The sequence below is a fragment of the Crassostrea angulata genome, chromosome 2, assembly GCF_025612915.1.
Source record: "Crassostrea angulata isolate pt1a10 chromosome 2, ASM2561291v2, whole genome shotgun sequence".
NCBI classification, from domain to species: Eukaryota; Metazoa; Mollusca; class Bivalvia; order Ostreida; family Ostreidae; genus Magallana; species Magallana angulata.
The window spans coordinates 38,927,995-38,946,001 of record NC_069112.1 but is presented as its reverse complement, the minus strand read 5'-3'; the positions used below and the strand labels follow the sequence as shown (position 1 = coordinate 38,946,001).

General features: G+C 32.7%; 2 protein-coding genes across 2 annotated transcripts in view; both read left to right on the top strand.

The window, feature by feature from the left end:
• Nucleotides 1-18,007, top strand: part of LOC128170809 (multiple epidermal growth factor-like domains protein 10) — a 186,353-nt gene that overhangs the window by 60,488 nt on the left and 107,858 nt on the right. The gene's annotated exons all lie outside the window — the stretch shown is intronic.
• On the top strand, nt 8,018-10,986 carry LOC128170808 (multiple epidermal growth factor-like domains protein 10). The gene is made up of 3 exons (XM_052836571.1): nt 8,018-8,264; nt 9,780-10,166; nt 10,406-10,986. Exons 1-3 carry the CDS (start codon nt 8,072-8,074, stop codon nt 10,984-10,986), a joined length of 1,161 nt encoding a protein of 386 aa, XP_052692531.1. The 5' UTR covers nt 8,018-8,071.

Sequence of the window (18,007 nt, the reverse complement as noted above, 5' to 3'; positions counted from 1 at the left end):
GGGATAAACGTTTCATGTTTTAAAATTGTCATTATACTGTTTTAGAATTGAATGTCATTTTGATTTGAGGTCACTTAGGTATTCGATTGTAAATGGTTTTCCTCTGGCGTCGTACGTAAAAAAAACTGAACATATTTGCCGTTTTGAAAACTAAGTTGCCAGTTCACTTTTAATGTATCATGCTGCAATATTGGAAAATAAACGAGAATTCCTCCACAGAGACCGTAAGGCTGGGCCAAAAATTGCCAAAGTTTGTGATTTGTTAATTTTAATACTGTATGCAGGGGTATAATTGCCCCTGTCTTATTTTTGTCCCATTCGCCATCGAAATAAGCAGGCGAATTCAAGACTTAGCGACTGTAAAGTGCAAAACGAAATCGAAACGAAATGAAACCAATCGAAACGAAACGAAACCAATCGAAACTAAACGAAACCAAAAATCGATTATATCAATTTTGACTACATAAAAGTGACAATAAATTCATTGAAAAAAAAAATTGAACCATAAAATATTACCAGTATGTTTCAGATTGCCGATGTTAATTTTTAAGCCGATTATCCGATATTTGCAAAAATTATATAATTATTAAATAACCGATGTACATTCCTATTTCTTTTAATGTTTCTAATTTGTTTCATTAAATGATATTCAGACGTTAAGAGAGAGAGAGAGAAAAAGAGAGAGAGAGATGCCTTAGCACTTATCAGCGACATCTTATAGCAACGTTTATACGCAAGTTTGGGAAAGAAAGAAAGAGAGAAAGAGATAGAGATATGACGATCATGATGATGATAATGATGATACTGAAGGAGACATTCTAACTACAATTTTCTTTCTATCGATTTGAAATATTGTAAAAATAAAACGATCGAATACAATGTGGTTTAGAGCATACTGGTTGGTTACCAGTTTCTAACATATAATAAGAATTGTTTTAATATATATGAATTTGGACGTCGTAATTTGACAAAATTATCTTGCATTATAAAGAGGTTTTTTACCTGTGTATTACCTGAAATCAACCATAATCCCCTCCTTATCTCCCTTTCACACGCATGCACATTGTATTTGATTCATTTTTACAATATTTCATATCAACATAACAAAATCGTGTGGTTGGAATGTCTCCGTAAATACTGTAAAGTTAATGTACTATATTTAGGGTGTACGATATTTGGCGGAATATAATTTTAAACAAGTTAAATTTAAAGCATGGATTTGATTTAGCGCATTTCTGATTTTACCTTTTTATCTTCTAATATCTTTTACATTTGGCAATGTACTTGATTTTGCGGACGCAGTTTTCCGCTAAAAACGCAAAATAGAATACACAGCCAAAGGACTAAAGACATTTTTTTTAAAGGTCAGACGACATGTTCCTCAATTTTATATAACTTTTTCCAGGAATTTGTTATTAATTTACTACTACTTTGAGAAGTTTTCTTGCAAAAAATTAGAATACCTAACCAGGAATTCCTGAAAAATACTAGAGTATGCAATTTCCTATATATTTTTTGTGAAAATACACATGAATTGCTGAAAAAAAATATGTATTGATATATACAGCCAGGGGTGGTATTTGAACTGACAACCCATGGAACCTACAGTCATAGCAGTGTGCAGCCACCGCTCTAACCACTCGGCCATCTGGTTTACAAATGCAAAGAATAAAACTTCTAAATCATTTTAAAAATGATTATAAATAATAATTTTTATTGGAACTCTTTATTACGAGGAGATACAAAAAAGATGCTCGAGGTATGTGTCGTCTGACTTTAATACGTTTAAGTACATCCTCTCTTCCTCTCTTTCTCTCTCCAAACTTGAGTGCGTACAAAAAATGGATACTATAATGTAAATTTGTTTTTAAATTTATTATGTGTTTTTTTGACACATACAGTTGTTATACATTGTTCATGTATTTATGGTTAAAAATTTTATTTCAAATATTTTTTTTTCACCTTTATGTTGTCATAATTGTTTTTTAGTTTTGTTTAATTCCGTTTAGTTTCGATTTTTGGTTTGGTTTGGTTTGGTTTTGATTGGTTTTGTTTCGTTTCGATTGGTTTTGTTTTGTTTCGTTTCCTTTCGATTTTGTTTCGCACTTAACAGGCGCCCAACTGTATGTGGGTGAATTTAAGACGGGATGAAACCGTTTGACAGCATAGAATGGGGAAAATACGAGGGTTGTCCAAAAAGTTCGTGGACATCTAATTTAATTTAAAATGACGGCGGCATTATCTGGAAAGTATTATACTATTTTCAATATAGAGTATAATAATGTATATGTATAAAAATCAGAGCAATATACATATTTGTTTTGGATTGCTCATTATAAATACATTGCTCACACAGGCCACACGGCCCAGTCTGAGTGTTAAGGAGGTTGGCTCCTGAAAAAAAATTATAGTAAATTATCCAAAACTTTGCATATGAATAGACATACATTTAATGTCTCATTTACAAGTAAATCAAGTAGGGGTCATGTTTCAAAAAATTGAGATATAGCATGAAATAAGCTAATTTTAGGCAAAAATTAAAGTTTATTTTTTTGTGATCGGCTTCGGCCGATCACTGATGTGTCCATATGAGGCATCCGGCAAATGCTTCCACGTGCGCACACTTTCCGCTTGCATAAGTAGTTCTTATAAAAACTTGAAGTTTGGTTTAGTATTTATATAACATTTTACCCAGTTTTATTTCAATTCATTTACGTTAAGAGATGCAATGTGAAACATACATAAAATACAGTTCGACCTGTTGATTCAAGAATGCACATTTTGTCTCACGCGTAAGAATTTGATAGAAAGATTCACTCAGTAATGCAGTTGACCTCGATGAACTGACCTCAATCATAAGAATATGCTCCATGAACTGACCTCGATCTATTGATGTTGCATAATAGTAGCTAGGAAGTCGGCTTGATTTATAAACAAGGTTTCGTTATAATGCGACCTTGATAGCAAGTTATGATGGCATTCAATGTTTTCAGTCGCATTAAATTATTTTAATACAACACTTTCTTTGTATGCGTATTAATGCTCTTTGAAGAGCCCACCTCAGTATTCTGAAAAAGAAGATACATTAACATTTAATAATTAGGTTAAACATATAAAACTAGACAAGGAGTTTACGACCGGCTTTCCCCAAATTTATTTCAAAATTAAATTTGTTGACGGTTTATAATGATGAAATTATGTTGTAAAGATTCAAAATATTCTATATTTTGTAAAAATACAGTACTTTTTTTTTTAATTATTTTACATCAAACTGATCAGGGTTGCTTCTAGCTATCAACGTATCATTATTGCCGATCATTCCTTTAAAAGGAATACTTGTTTTTAACTTCTATAAAATATATGGCAAATATGCAAAAATATATCGTAAGAAATATCAAAATATTGTTTAAATATGTTTTTCAGAATATCATGAATATATCGTAATACACAAACTATCTCGAAGTACGGTATGCGCTGAAAATTAGGAAGCTATAGAAACAGTATTCTAAAAACTAGTGAGTTATGAAAAGTGTTTATTTCCTTCTCGAAAACCTTCCCGCATAAAATATATTCCCTTACTAAACTCTGTTAAAAAGTATTTTTTTAAACAATTTTATTCAGTGTAGTTTTTCTTGGCATTGCAAAATAGAAATATAATACTAGAATTAATATGTGATACACAAGTTAAGACTAGAGGTGACCCAAAATGGCTACCCAAAACCTAAGTAGCGAACCTCTTTAACGAGGTTTCTACAACGTCTTAGTTATGGGCTTACCTAGGAGTAATATGCCGCATGGTAACTAATTGTGCCCCACTGTTAGCAGATCTAATTTTGCATTCTTATGAAGCAGAATTTATTCAAAAACCTGTACTTGAAAAAAAATAAATGACCTAATTCTAAGACGAAACAAGCTACTGACAAACAAGATGATAAAACAGGACTATCAACAGTCTCGCTTGTAGGCATCTTTTCGTAAGTTCTATGGTTGATATAACGACCTTGTCAGCAAATACAATCTTCAAATGGGTCGCATGCTGACTGACGTTTTTCATACTAATTGTTAGACCATAATTAATCACCTAAATGTCTACGGACTTTTCCGATTTTTCCCCTATTACGACAAAGAGCACACTGCGGGTATGACCGGTCAGCAGAGGATGCTCACTCCTCCTAGATTTCTAATCCTACTTTCACTTTCGTTTTCGCATTTTCGAAATACCGCCACCTACTGGCGTATGCTAGAGAAATCGTACCCTGGAGAAGTCGTACCAGGGAGAACTCATAACTATGCAGTAGCGAAAACTTAATATCTTCAAGTTATCCTGCATGCATATACATTTGTTCAATCACTATTATTATTAAATTGGCAATAAATTTCATTAAATGAACATTATTATTATATATCGGATATGGGTGCTTCAAAAGATATCACATTCATGATGATGATTTCTTTCCAATTAGAATTTTGAAAAAAAAATGGGTTTTATATGCATTGAGTTGTGTATTAGGTATTAAGTAATAATTGGAATAACTTTGTGATATGAATAGGTTTTGAGTGTTTTTAAACGGTAAAGTCTCAAAGTTGAAACCGCCGGACCAAACGTTTCTTTATATAAACTATATATTATTATTGCTACATGTACTTCTATCCGGACGTCAGAAGTGTCAGAAGACACTAAATTGCTTTCAATATCTCATTAAAAGTGTTTATAATTGTAAAAACATCTAACCTTATCCCTTTCAAACAATGCAATCACCTGAGTGTTATTTGCTACCGGTGATTTGATTAAAATTCATTATCAACATGGAGCAATAGACCCTCGTCAACGCATAATATGTCGAGCTACATGTAACATGTTATAGTTATGAACACCATGTTTTATATAAAAATGCAGAAATCTTATACAAAATATTTCACACGATAATTTGTGCTGTTTTTTTTTATCAATTTTATTTTAGGCTTCGTTTTCTGTATGCAATATTTCACAAATTGTTTTCTATCAATTTGCATTGATATGCAATTTGATGATAATCCAACACAAATAATTTGAATAAAATTCATAAAAAGTGTAACTGTTGAGCTACTTGAAATACCAAAGTAAATATATGTAATAATCGTTATAAAGTGATACCTCATTTAATTTGCGTATACGACGCTTCATCGTATGCAACTATGATTTTATTAATGAGTTAACAGTTTTCCATCCAATCGGCAGAGCTCGTATGTATTGCAGGTGTCACTACAGTATTTAAAAAGTTCATGCGCGGATCCAGAAAAAAAAATTCCAGGGCGGGGGGGGGGGGGGTCTGATGTTTAATTGAGTTTGCCCTGGGGGAGGGGGGGGGGGTTCCAAGGCATAGTTTTGGTAATTTTATAATGTAATTTAAAGAAATTTGAATTTTACAAGAGGGGGGGGGGGGCGGACCCCATAACCCCCCTCTAGATCCGCGCATGAAGTTTACTATTATAATTTATCCCTACCATAAATGCGCATATCTAGGTAAAAGTTATAAATTCAAAACAAACTTCTTAGAAAATCCTCTTGATATCTTTGAAACCAAGTCTTTTTTATAATTTAGTAGCAAAAACACATGAGAATCCATCAAGGCGTGAAAGTTTGTTACATCGAAGTTACACGTGTGCTTGAAAAGCACAAGACCACTAGTCAAGAACTTTTTATCCATCTTCCTCTCAAAAACAACACGCATAAAAAATTCAAATGATCTTGCATCATTACAAAACTTGGATAGTCAGACACCTTACATACGTTTTTTCATTACATAAAAGGTCAGCCCTTGTTGCAGGCGGAAGCGACCCAAATTCGAGGGAAAATTCGGAAATTATTTTTCCTCAGCCCTGTTATGACATCTGAATCGGCGTCCATGACAACATCCTTTACAATAAACTTGTTAAAACACGCTACTTTTTACGTATGGTGAGATGTGAGCTAGAGACTTTATTAAATTCAATGATATACCCTAAAAATACCGCAGAAGAGACTGTCTAGTTAATACTTAAATTGAGTAGAAGCGACTCCATTTTGTATAATATAAAATATTCTAACATCTGGTAATCTAAATACATTAATGGTCTTTGCATGGGGTTATGAAGCAGAAGGCTGGAAATATTATTCAAATACCAAAGCTAAAATTTAAGAATAAGTGGCATTTCCTGCAAGGCAGATCTTTAATGCGATCAGTATTATCTTTAGTTACTTTTGTCAAAACTTTATTGCCCTTTATTTTTGCAATTGGTATCGTAATTTGCCACTGTATTTTTAAGTGTTTGTCATGTTTTTGGTTTGCAAGTTGTCAGATGTAAGAACGGAGATTATGAAAAAAAGCAAATAAACATAAATAAATATTATTCATAGTCTGATTTTTGTTACTTGCGACAATTTTATTTTACTTTACTTTCTTCACAAGAAGCATATGCTGTGTAGCTCTGCTGAACATTAGCAAAATCTGTTTAAAAGTAACTAGCAATATCATTATAGAATTACTACAAATTTGTAAATTGGAAACCTTGATTTACAGTCAATTTGATAAAATTTATGCTTCAAAAATAAAGAAACACTTACATTAATTGCATTACATTGAATGTTGTGGTTATGATTTTTTTTAGGTCATCAGCATTCTGTTTTCACTGTAACACGACAACATGCATAAATCATTGAAAAAATTAATGCATTCTATAACTAAAGTATTTCCAAATTCTATATTATTTCAGAATTCTGAGTACGTGAACTTTTACAATAACGAACAAATCCCGATTCAAATATGATTCTTTACATGTATTTACATAACATTCGGTAAATTTTAACACTTTCTTCCCGGCTTAGCGCTTTCCAGTACTTTCAGTACTTTGATTTGAATTTGTGAGATGATTCACGGTTTGTTATTGTCATTTTTCTATTCACCGTTTGGTCAAAGGGTACAATCGCATACTCCAACAAAATATCGTTTGTGTCACCTTCGGATAAATAAACTCAAACAATATCGATGTTTTCCTGTTCCCTCCATGGTTTGTGTTGTTTCTGTCGATGTTTTACCTCAGTCGACACATTTTATGATGGCGGCCTGTTTTGTTTGGTCAGCTGACGTCGCTTTTTCAGGTGTTTTTAGGACATGTTTTTGCCGTAATATCTTTTAAAAGTCCTCTGCGATTTTGAAAATAGCTTCAAATGACGTATGAAAATGACGCACACCATACAGACTACTTCTTAGAAGATTATGAAGTATTGAAATGTTTTATAAAGACTATTATTCATATTTTAAAAAAAATTACAAAGTTTGCCCAATGTTTACGCCGGGCCGTGCGTTTTTTCCGCTACCATTTGATACATTAAAATTCTAGTTTATTTCTACGGAAAACATTCAAAACCACTTTCGTTTGATTTGAAATTTTATGACAAAGATTTCAATTTACAAATCTGACTAAAATGTATGCAAATTTAGTGAAGAAACAAACCATTTTACTTTAGTTAATTTAAATACCTAAGTGGAGAATATTTGTTTTTGCTCATGGGGGAGGGACGTGGCGTTGGGTATTAGAAAAGACATGCTGACTCGGCATCTTTATTTTTTCCGTGAGGTATAGCACAAAATGTCTTTCAAAAAAATGAAAGTACACGTTGGGTTACACTACCTTATAATAGATTGTTTGCCTCTTAGACTTCGGTTAAGATTCAGTAGGAAAGCTTAATTGAATACATATATGATCCTATAAGTATTTGTTTTGGTACTCAGGTGACTGTTAAGGTCTGTTTGCATCTATTGCATACATCACATTATTTGACTGAAACGGCCATAACTGCAATTTACTATAAATATGCTTGCGTGCATCTTATTATTTATTTGTAAAAAAAATACGTGTTATATATACTGTTGATGATTTCCTTTCCATTCGGAATTCACCATGATAAAACTTGATTTTTCATAATATTGTCTTCAACTATTCAGGTAATGACATTGTTTTTTTCGATTATACAGGTGACTTTGTTGGTGCTTGGAAGCAGTATCGATTCAGACAGTTCTACTTAGATGCCTCGAACTCGTCAGCAACACAGATGACAACGTCACAGAGAAACCGCTGTTACACTGATAATACGACTGCTCCAGACTTACCCCCAAACATAATAGACATACTTTGTAAACAGACGGCTAGATACGTCATTGTGGAGACCACGTACATGTATGACGCTCCTGAAGATGATCCTATTAAAGGAGCGATCCTAGAAATCTGTGAAATAGAAGTTTATGGTAATCAAGCTTAAAAATCTTATATCTGGTAATCAATGGATATTTTGAATCATACGTTTTAAAAAAAAATAGATTTGAATTTTTTGATTTCATTTAATTTAAGGTTATATATTAGCAATGTACAAGTAAATATGTTTATCTTTATGCATATTTTAGCATTTCTTTACTTTTTTTTAATTATTTTTACTATGTTCTATATTTTTAACAAAAGCTTGGACAAATTACTATATAAACGTATACAATTCAAACTATTTTTATCACAAAAAATCTCAACATATTTTTTTCTACTTTTATTTATTACCCTACCCATGTTTTTTTTATTCAACCGCGTCAAGAAAACCAGCGTGATTGTCATGATTGGTCGTTAACTACAAAGTGCAGACGTCCTATAAATGTGGTACATTAGTTCCTATTTACATAATCCTATTCTCATTCAAGAAACCAGCAACTGATACATATTTGAATAACTGGATTTCTTTCTGCCTTATTCCACTTATACATGTATGACACGATACGAGATGCAAAGCTACATATTCATTAGAAAATATTGGCAAAATCCCAGTATGCCTTCAAACTCCGGTCGAGATTGCTGACGGTTAGCTTGTTTTATACGGTTCAATGTGGCTTGAAGATACGTTCTGAGTAACGCACAGGAGAGTCAGTACACAGCTCTGCATTGCTTTGTTTTCTGTCAAGACACATAAATAAAACCAACAAAAAAATATGAAATTTGTATCTCGTCACAACAATCTCGGATGGTATATCCCACCCACAGAAAAATTATAGGTGGATTAAGCATTTGGTTACGTGTAATAAGTACTCTCTATTTTGATGTTAACTGCAGAGCCTTGAATGATAAGTTTTTCTTTAAATTATTTAACGACTTAAGATATAGGGATGCAAAACACAGCTAGCAATGATTTTCTAAAGAATGAATTCAATATTTGTAAGTTTTATGCGATATGAATGACGCACTAATTGTCTGATGAAATACCACACCGAAACTCGTTATTGTATACATAGTTATTTTTGTCACGTGTATTTTTTGCCTTTCTACATTAAGTTTTTCAAACAGGTCCGCTCCGTCTAAAATTCACCAAAACAAAGTTGTGTTTTTAAAAGAAAATATAAAACATAAAAATTTGCTTAGTTTTAAGATAGCCCAATGACAACGAGGTCGAAAGGGGAAATATCCCCCTGTATATAGTTTTTATATGTCGCAGTTTGTCGGTATTCCAGAAGCGTGCTTAATTGCCATATCCGCTGCAGACACAGACGATGAAATTATTTACATCTGCCTGCTGATCAAAATGTCGTTTCTATTCATCTTTCTCAATCATTAATAGTTTACATAATTATCTATTAATAAGGTAAATGTAATTCATTCAATTCTTTGCTCAAACACAATCTATGTTTTCGTCGGAAAGTAGTTCTGAAGTAGATAGCAGATATCCAAACACAGTTCTATTTAATAACAATACACACATGGAACTTGCATTAATTTATCAATTTTAGGATGTGTGGCAACTTGCAGAAATAATGTATGTGATGACTCTGGAAACTGTGACAATGGCTGTGTAGACGGATACTGGGGACGGGCATGTGAATCTCAATGTCCTGCAAATTGTGACCAACGGACCTGTGACGGTACAAATGGATTTTGTACCAGCTGCAAGTCTGGTTACTGGGGAAATGCATGCAATTCACTATGTCCAATACATTGTTTCGAACGAGTTTGTGACAAAACCTATGGTAGCTGTACACAGGGATGTACATCAGGACGGTATGGAGAAATGTGTAATAGAACATGCAGTATCGGGTGTGTAGGAGGGACATGCCACAAACAAAGTGCAACCTGTTCTAATGGATGTGTGCAGAACTGGGCAGGGTCTAGATGTGACGGTAAGAATCACAATATTTAACCAAAAAAAAACAAGCAAGTCAGATATACATGCTTTTTCCCTAACTCACAATGGCTAAAAAAGGTATGTGTACTTTTAAATTATTATAAAATGTTTAAAAGTTTGTTCTTTCAAATGTGGTAAAATAATTCTGTAATGAATAAATCATTCATGAGGAAAAAGTCCGACTTGTTAACAAAAAAAAATTCCTCACTTTTTATTATTTTCTTCAATAAACAGGATGTGACTCAAATCATTATGGGTCTTCCTGTTCTATGGAATGCAACCATGACTGTGAAAATAGCACTTGTAATGGCACTACTGGTTTCTGTACTTTGGGATGTACGGCGGGGTTCTATGGAGACGAGTGTGACAGACAATGTACAAGTTGTCCGTCAGGTTGTGATCCACTAACAGGACGATGTAATGGAGACTGTCTAGTAGGCAAGACCGGGGTATTCTGTGACAAAGCTTGCAACCAATGCTGTGAGGACGGATGTAAGCGAGACAATGGTATTTGCAGTAGCTGCATTGATGGAATGTTCGGAGACGTATGTGATAGGAACTGTAGCAGTTGCCCTACAGGGTGTGACAGAATCTCTGGGCGGTGTAGTGGAGATCGTCCAGTTGGCAAGTTCGGGGAGTTTTGTAACAAAACATGCAGCAAACACTGTAGAAATGGATGCATCAGACTTACGGGCAGCTGTAATGATGGTTGTACTGTTGGAAAATTAGGAGATTTCTGCAACGAACCGTGTGATGCTCGACACAAAGCTTGTTGTAATCAGGATACATGTACCAGACACTGTAAGCGTAAATGATTTTTAAAGACATTTGTGAATTTTCATTCTTGTTAAATAAAAATTTAGTAAATTTCATTCTTATAAATGATAAAATTACTGTCCTGTACTTACTTTTTGTTCTAAAGTAAACATATTTTGCTTAAATATGATTTTGATAATATACTTATTTTTGAATATTTACAGTTAAACAGTCACATGTGCCATACACAGAAAATGAGTCCAGTTTGTATGTAGTGATTACAGTCCTTTGCATAAGTCTGCTCGTCAACATTTTTATAATAACCTGGTATGTTATTTTTATTTACATTATCACAAATCGTATATCCATCAAATATAATTACAAATGCAATCACAATAAAAATGTTCTTTTACATAAAGCAGATTATGATGTGTTACATGGAGCATTTTATCTGGAAATTAAATTTCATTGAAAATCAGCCAAGTGTTTCTTTTAAAAGTGATAAGTTCTGTACATTAGGTGAGGAAATGGGAGAAACATATCACTATTAAGGTAGTTTGAAACACCCCTGAAATTATTTATTAAGGTCTTCCGTTTTCACAAAAGACCTTTTACTGATTCTATTGATAATTCTTTTTATTCTTTTTTTTTCTTCTATACGTTCTTTTAAAACTCAAATATCTTGCTTGTTGGTTGTTCTATAAAGTTCAAATTTCCTGGGCTTATTGGTACTTACTATTTCTCAATATCTAAGGAAAATCGTTGGAATCAAAACTTCCGGTACCGAGTTATTCCCCTTTTTATAGAAAATATAGGCATTCCTGTGCACGCAAAGGCTCTGAAACCGCCCATAACATGTGTTACAAAGTCACAAATCTTGAAAATAGATACTTTGAACGTTGTCCTTCGAGTTTTAATTTTACAGTTTTCCCCCTTTTAAGTTTCAAAAAATTAATTTGAATTTTGTGTTTCAAAAATGCTGGTTTTTGATTGTGTTTTGTCTCGTAGCTCTTTAGTTTAACATTTTCTCTGAACACGTACATATCAAAATATGTGCAAAATATCAAGGGCTTTCACTTGACACCATTGTAAAAAGGCTGGCCTTTTCAATTAGGGGTCTAGAGCCCTTAAAGGTTTTCGCTTTAGAACTCAAAAATGGTTTTTATTTTGTTATAGCTGTCGATTAAAAAGCTGTTTATTATGGTGTTATCAATGTCGTTACAAAATTAGTTTGTACCGGTAATGCATAATAATAAAGCTTGTCTTGTTAACATGTACCTGTTTTCATTTGGCAAGTAAGTGAATAGTCTTCCTGCGTATAACGGACATGAATTAACAGCTGGAAGAGTACCAACATATACGGGATACTTTAATTCATTAGAAAAAGTGTCTTAAAAGTATACGTGTACATGTATTTCTTACAGCCTTTTTTTTGGAGTCACCTCTGTTTAGTTTTTATAGTGGACAACCGTCAAGAAAAACAAAAACGAGTTAATATAAACGTTCCTTTTTTTATCTAGTGAAATACATAAAATGAATTTAAAAAAAAATTCCATGAAATAGATTTGGGTCATTTTGCTGCAAGCATTTCAAATCGACCTCAATTCTTAGTTGTGTGCGTCATTACGTGACTCATCCCTCGCCCGCGGCCAAGAAAATTGGTCGCCATGGTCGCGGCTGGACTACCTAGCGGTCAGCGGGTATCTAATACACAAGAATCGCGTCTGTCGTATGTAATTTTATTTAGCCGCAAACACAGGAATCGTTTTAATATTGACTAAACATTAAAGCTTACAATTCTTAAATTGAATTTAACGATATAGTGTCGATAAGGAAATCGCTCTGTTAATTCATAAAAGCAATGCAAACTGAAGAGTATCAGACAGATAGATCAACTGCGGGATTTAAGGGAAGACAACTTATATTTATTAGAGTTTAGTCATCATACTGCAAACATTTTAAACCCTCCTGGGTATTGAGCTATCTATGTGTGTTTTACCTTTACGTAAGTTATATGATCCCTCATCTGCGGTCGAGGAGATCGGTCGCGGCTGCACTTCCTAGAGGTCAGCGGTTATCTAATAACATGATATATTTATTTGAGTTTATATACGAAGTCTGTTTTTATTTTATGTTCTAAAAATGTGTTCATCTTTAATTTATTTAATTAAACATATAGGATATAAATTTAATTGTCGTTCTAAAAATTGATAAAAGCGATGTTATTCCAAATCAGAAACATTGTCAGACGTTAAGCAATAGTGATTTTTTTAAGTTTAAAATGTTCTAAAAATTATACTTATAATGTTTTAGATAAACAACGAAAAACCACAAAGATTAAACCTTAAAATGATGATCACCCCTCGCACATAGCCAAGGCGATCCTGCGCGAGTTGGCAAGTGATCTGCGGTATCTTATTGTTCTTCTACATGTACGTTATCACACGTGCATGTTTATTGATATTTTGTACGATCTAAACTATTATTTGTTTATTCGAGATTTTGACCAGTACATGTAAGATTGACTTGTATTTCAACTTAAAAAAAATTTATTTACCCACGAATATTTCCGCTAAATACTGCTGAGAGGTTTTACAGATATCGTAGAAAGTAGTTGACGTTTTCATAGGGTTGCACAAAAATGAGAGAGAGAGAGAGAGAGAGAAAGAGAGAGAGAGAGAGAGAGAGAGAGAGAGAGAGAGAGAGAGAGAGAGCAAAATTGGAAGCAGGATTTAGAAAATAAAACACTCTCCAAGCGTTCAAGGCAGGATACAAAATCAAATATCGAATTAACACATGAGATAGAGGCTGACACAATAAAATAATTGTCCGGATTGAGGGATTCAGTGATTATTTTAAGAATGTTCACATGAGTTTTTAAACAAGTTTTGTTTAGATTGTATCGGTTACATGATCACAGTGCAAGGGCTTTATTTTTTTCAAAATGTGGCGAATATCAATTTTTGGCCACATGAAAAGAACTCAAATGTGCATACAAATCATACATTTACATGAATATTTATATGTGATATGATAGAAATAATTGAAAAATATAGGTCGTTTTTGTGTCGCACAAAACGGCCGAAAAGGATTTTTATACCCCCCGAAAATTAATTGGGGGGTGGGGGGGATAAATAAAAATCACCTTGTCCGTCCGTCTGTCTGCAAAATTCGTGTCCGGTCTATATCTTCTGATGGAGAAACATTGGAAGTTCTTATTTCATAAAAATATTACTTATTACCTGACGAAGTGTCATGACCTGAACCCAAGGTCATTAGGACAAAGGGCAAGGTCACTGGCAGGAAAAGTGCAAAATTTGTTTTCAGTCCACCTTGGAATTTTTTACTTCACACAAAGATTGCATATGACCTGAGAGTGTATAATGATTTGTCCCTAAGTCATATAAGGAGAAACATTGGAAGTTTCTATTTCATATAAATAAAAGATTGCTTATGACCGATAATGTGTCATGGACTTGATCCAGGGTCAGTTGCGCAAGTTCAAAGTCATAATAAAAAAATGCCTCATTCCTGTCAGTGTCATATCTTGTATTAATGGAAATGAGTAAAAGATAAAGTTTGACATTAAAAATTGCTTGTGACCCGTAAATATACCCTGTGTTGTCTGTTTCACTATAAGAAAAAGAAGCATCCATTATTCTTTAATAGTGAAATACGTGAGTTATGAATTTTTTCTTAGCAGGGGTATCATTTGTAACATTGCTAACAGTACCTATTAGATTGTCCAGTGGGAAGACTGCCCCTGCCCCCTTTCTCGCAACCAAAATTTCCCTTAAGTTAACGTTTAGAAAATTGATTTCTGGGGCACCCCCACCGCCACACACACGCTTTTGTTATAATTAAGTTAATTATATACATGTACATATAATTATGATGTTCTTTTTAAAGTTATCCCAAACGTGAAGTAAATTAAACTAAGAACTTGCCTGGTATAAAAATAATACTTTGAAATTGAGTCTCATTTTCGATTTTTTGAACTTACTATATATATTGAATAATATATAGTAACTATATAATAACTATATAACTATATAATAGTTAATATATTGATAACCAAGTCTCATTAAAACCTCCCTTTTCCTTACACTCGTCAGGGTCTGATAGACCTGTATCAATAACAGATCATTTCCACTTTACCTCTACATTTGCATACAATCTAAATATACTTCCATTTACCGAAGGTATGCCTTTATCTGTCTAATGAGTGGTGCAACTTTTCAATAGTCAGTCTAGAGGTTACATAGAAAACAAGCATGAATTAATTTGTTTGTCTCCATTTGAAGAGTTTCAATCACTTTTCTAAAGCTCTTATTGGTAAGAAAAAATGGTCGTGTAAAGATGACCTTTTAACAATACAGATTCTGTCAGGCTCTGACAAGTGTGAGAAGGAAGTGGTTTTAATCAGACTGATGGACAATCCTTTCGCGACACGAAATTTCGGCGGAAGACTTACTCGTTGCTTTGCAACGAGCTCGGCTCTAGTTTGAAATATTTTCTCAAATACACAAAATAATGACTTAATATTATGTAAAAAATTATTTTAGTCCATTATCTTAAGAAAAAATAGAAATCATACCCATCAATTAATCAAGGCCCCAAAAATTTGAGATACAACGTATTTCGATAATTTTGAAACATACATTTGGATGGTGTTCATTTGATTTTTGTGCAATTTAGCCTTATATCATTTAAAAATGTGTAACTTGTGTTGTTTTCAAAGTAAAGACCTCAAATTTAAAAACAACCACAATCAGTGTTTAGGATTCTTGTCATACAAATTTCAAGGTCATATCAACAGGTCAAAGGTCAAATATGATGACGTCATCTAGGATTTTTATCAATTTCTACCCCCGTCAAACATACCTAAACCTTAATTAATCTAAAACCAATGGTTAAATTTTCTTTCTTTTGATATATTTTAATTACAGGGTCATGACGATCATACTGTTCAATTTTATTCAAATTTGAATTATGCATTTTCTTTTTAGATACCGTGCTGCAAATTTTCGTCTTAAAAGAGTATTCATAAGCGCTTGTTTTACATTATATCGCATGAGAAATTATCTTACTTTACCAGTTAGAATTTATTTCAGTAACAAGAAGGTCTCCTGTTAAAATAGCAGCACATTTATTTGTAATGTCTTGAAATATACTTTAATTGCATAGAAAATTATAACGATGACTATTTCATTATAAACTCCACTAGAAGTAGATTCAAATGGTAGGTTTGGGTGATGTGGGCAAAAATTGTGAGGTCGGATTTCTTTTTCAAATTTTACGTATTAAAAGATTTTATTCCAAAGAAAAAAATTAAAAAAAATTCAGAGAAATTGAATTATAGGAAAAATTTAGCTTATCTGTTTTGTACTACCTTAAATATAAATATTCAGCTTAACAAAGTATGATTTAGTATTGTATGTGCTTGCATACATATAGCATCTTTTTTTCCAAAAATTGTTCATTCATTGCCTCTGTCTTCATCATTTGATTGAGTTTAACATCAATTTAAACCAAAACCAATCAGTTTGTTAAAAGAAAATCAAAAATAAATTATTTAAACCAAATATTAAACATTCAACATTTGAAATAAAATAAACTAAAAAAAAAACTCCTAACAAAATTTGCATAGGAAAGATCAAATACATATGAATTCACTATAGGCGAAACAGTCATTTACCGGCCAAAAATGAAAGGTAAGTTTAATGTTAAAGGATTTCTAGAAACACTGCATGCAAAAGACATGATGTTAATCAAGAGGAAAAGAAGGACACTGATTCCATTTTCACCCCTGGGATTTATGATACAGCGGAAGAAAACACCGGATACCAAGAATTGGGTCAATTCAGCGGACCATCTCACTACGATCATCTCCAAGGGCCAGCAACTAATAAATATACAAGAAATGTATATATAGTAATGAAACTGAAACCTTTCTGATTTTTTTCACAATAAACTGTGTATACTCATTTATTTTCTATCTATTTGAATAAACTTGAGGTTTATGATTAGAAACCGTAGCAAGAAAAATTGTTTGAACAAATTGTTTTTCTTTTGTAACAACTTTTCAAATTATTTTATTCAAATCATATTATATAGGTCAGCATTATTTTCTTCCTAGAGTAAAAAAAACATGAATTAGATTGTTATAGATAAGTTTAGAAATCTTCGATTTTTAACTTTAATGTTACAGGTTATCGATTTAAAATTTACAAGCTGCTATGAGAACTTTACTTTAATTAAGGTCTTCCGTTTCCAACGGAAGACCTTGTACTGATTCTGTTGGTAATTCTTTTTATTCTTTTTTTTCTTCTATACGTTTTTTAAAACTCAAATATCTAGCTTGTTTGTTATCCTATAAAGTTCAAATTTTCAGAGCTTATTGGTAGTTACTATTTCTCAATATCTACAGAAAATCGTTGAAATCCTTTTCCCCAAAAATATAGGCATTCTTGTGCACGCAAAGGCTCTGAAACCGCTCACAGCATGTGTTACAAGGTCACAAGTCTTAAAAATAGAGAGTTTGAACGTTGTCCTCCGAGTTTTGTTTTTACAATTTTCCTCCTTTAAAGTTTCAGAAAATTAATTTGAATTTGTGTTTCAAAAAATGCTGATTTTTGGTTGTGTTTTTGTTATGTAGCTCTTTAGTTTAAAATTTTCTCTAAACACATATTGAACAAAATATGTGCAAAATATCAAGGGCTTTCACTTGACACCATTGAAAAAGGGTTGGCCCCTTAAATTAGGGGTCTAGAGCCCTTAAAAGTATTCGCTTTATAACTCAAAAATGGTTAATATTTCGCTATAGCTGTCGATAGAAAAGTTGTTCATTATTGTGTTATCAATGTCGTTACAAAATTATTTTGTATCGGTAATGCGTAACATGAGTGTAAAAAGCTTGTCTTGTTAACATGTACCTGTATTCATTTGGCAAGTAAGCGAATCGTCTTCGTGCGCATTACGTACATAAATTAACAGCTGAAAGTGTACCAGCATATACGGGATGCTTTGATTCATTTGAAAAAGTGTCTAAAAAGTATACGTGTACATGTTTTTCTTACA

Excerpts from the sequence above, each read along its gene's own strand:
- LOC128170808 (XM_052836571.1), top strand. The coding sequence starts at position 8,072 with ATGACAACGTCACAGAGAAACCGCTGTTACACTGATAATACGACTGCT. Across the intron at positions 8,265-9,779 it reads CTGTGAAATAGAAGTTTATG|GATGTGTGGCAACTTGCAGA; the intron begins GTAATCAAGCTT and ends TATCAATTTTAG. Across the intron at positions 10,167-10,405 it reads GGCAGGGTCTAGATGTGACG|GATGTGACTCAAATCATTAT; the intron begins GTAAGAATCACA and ends TTCAATAAACAG.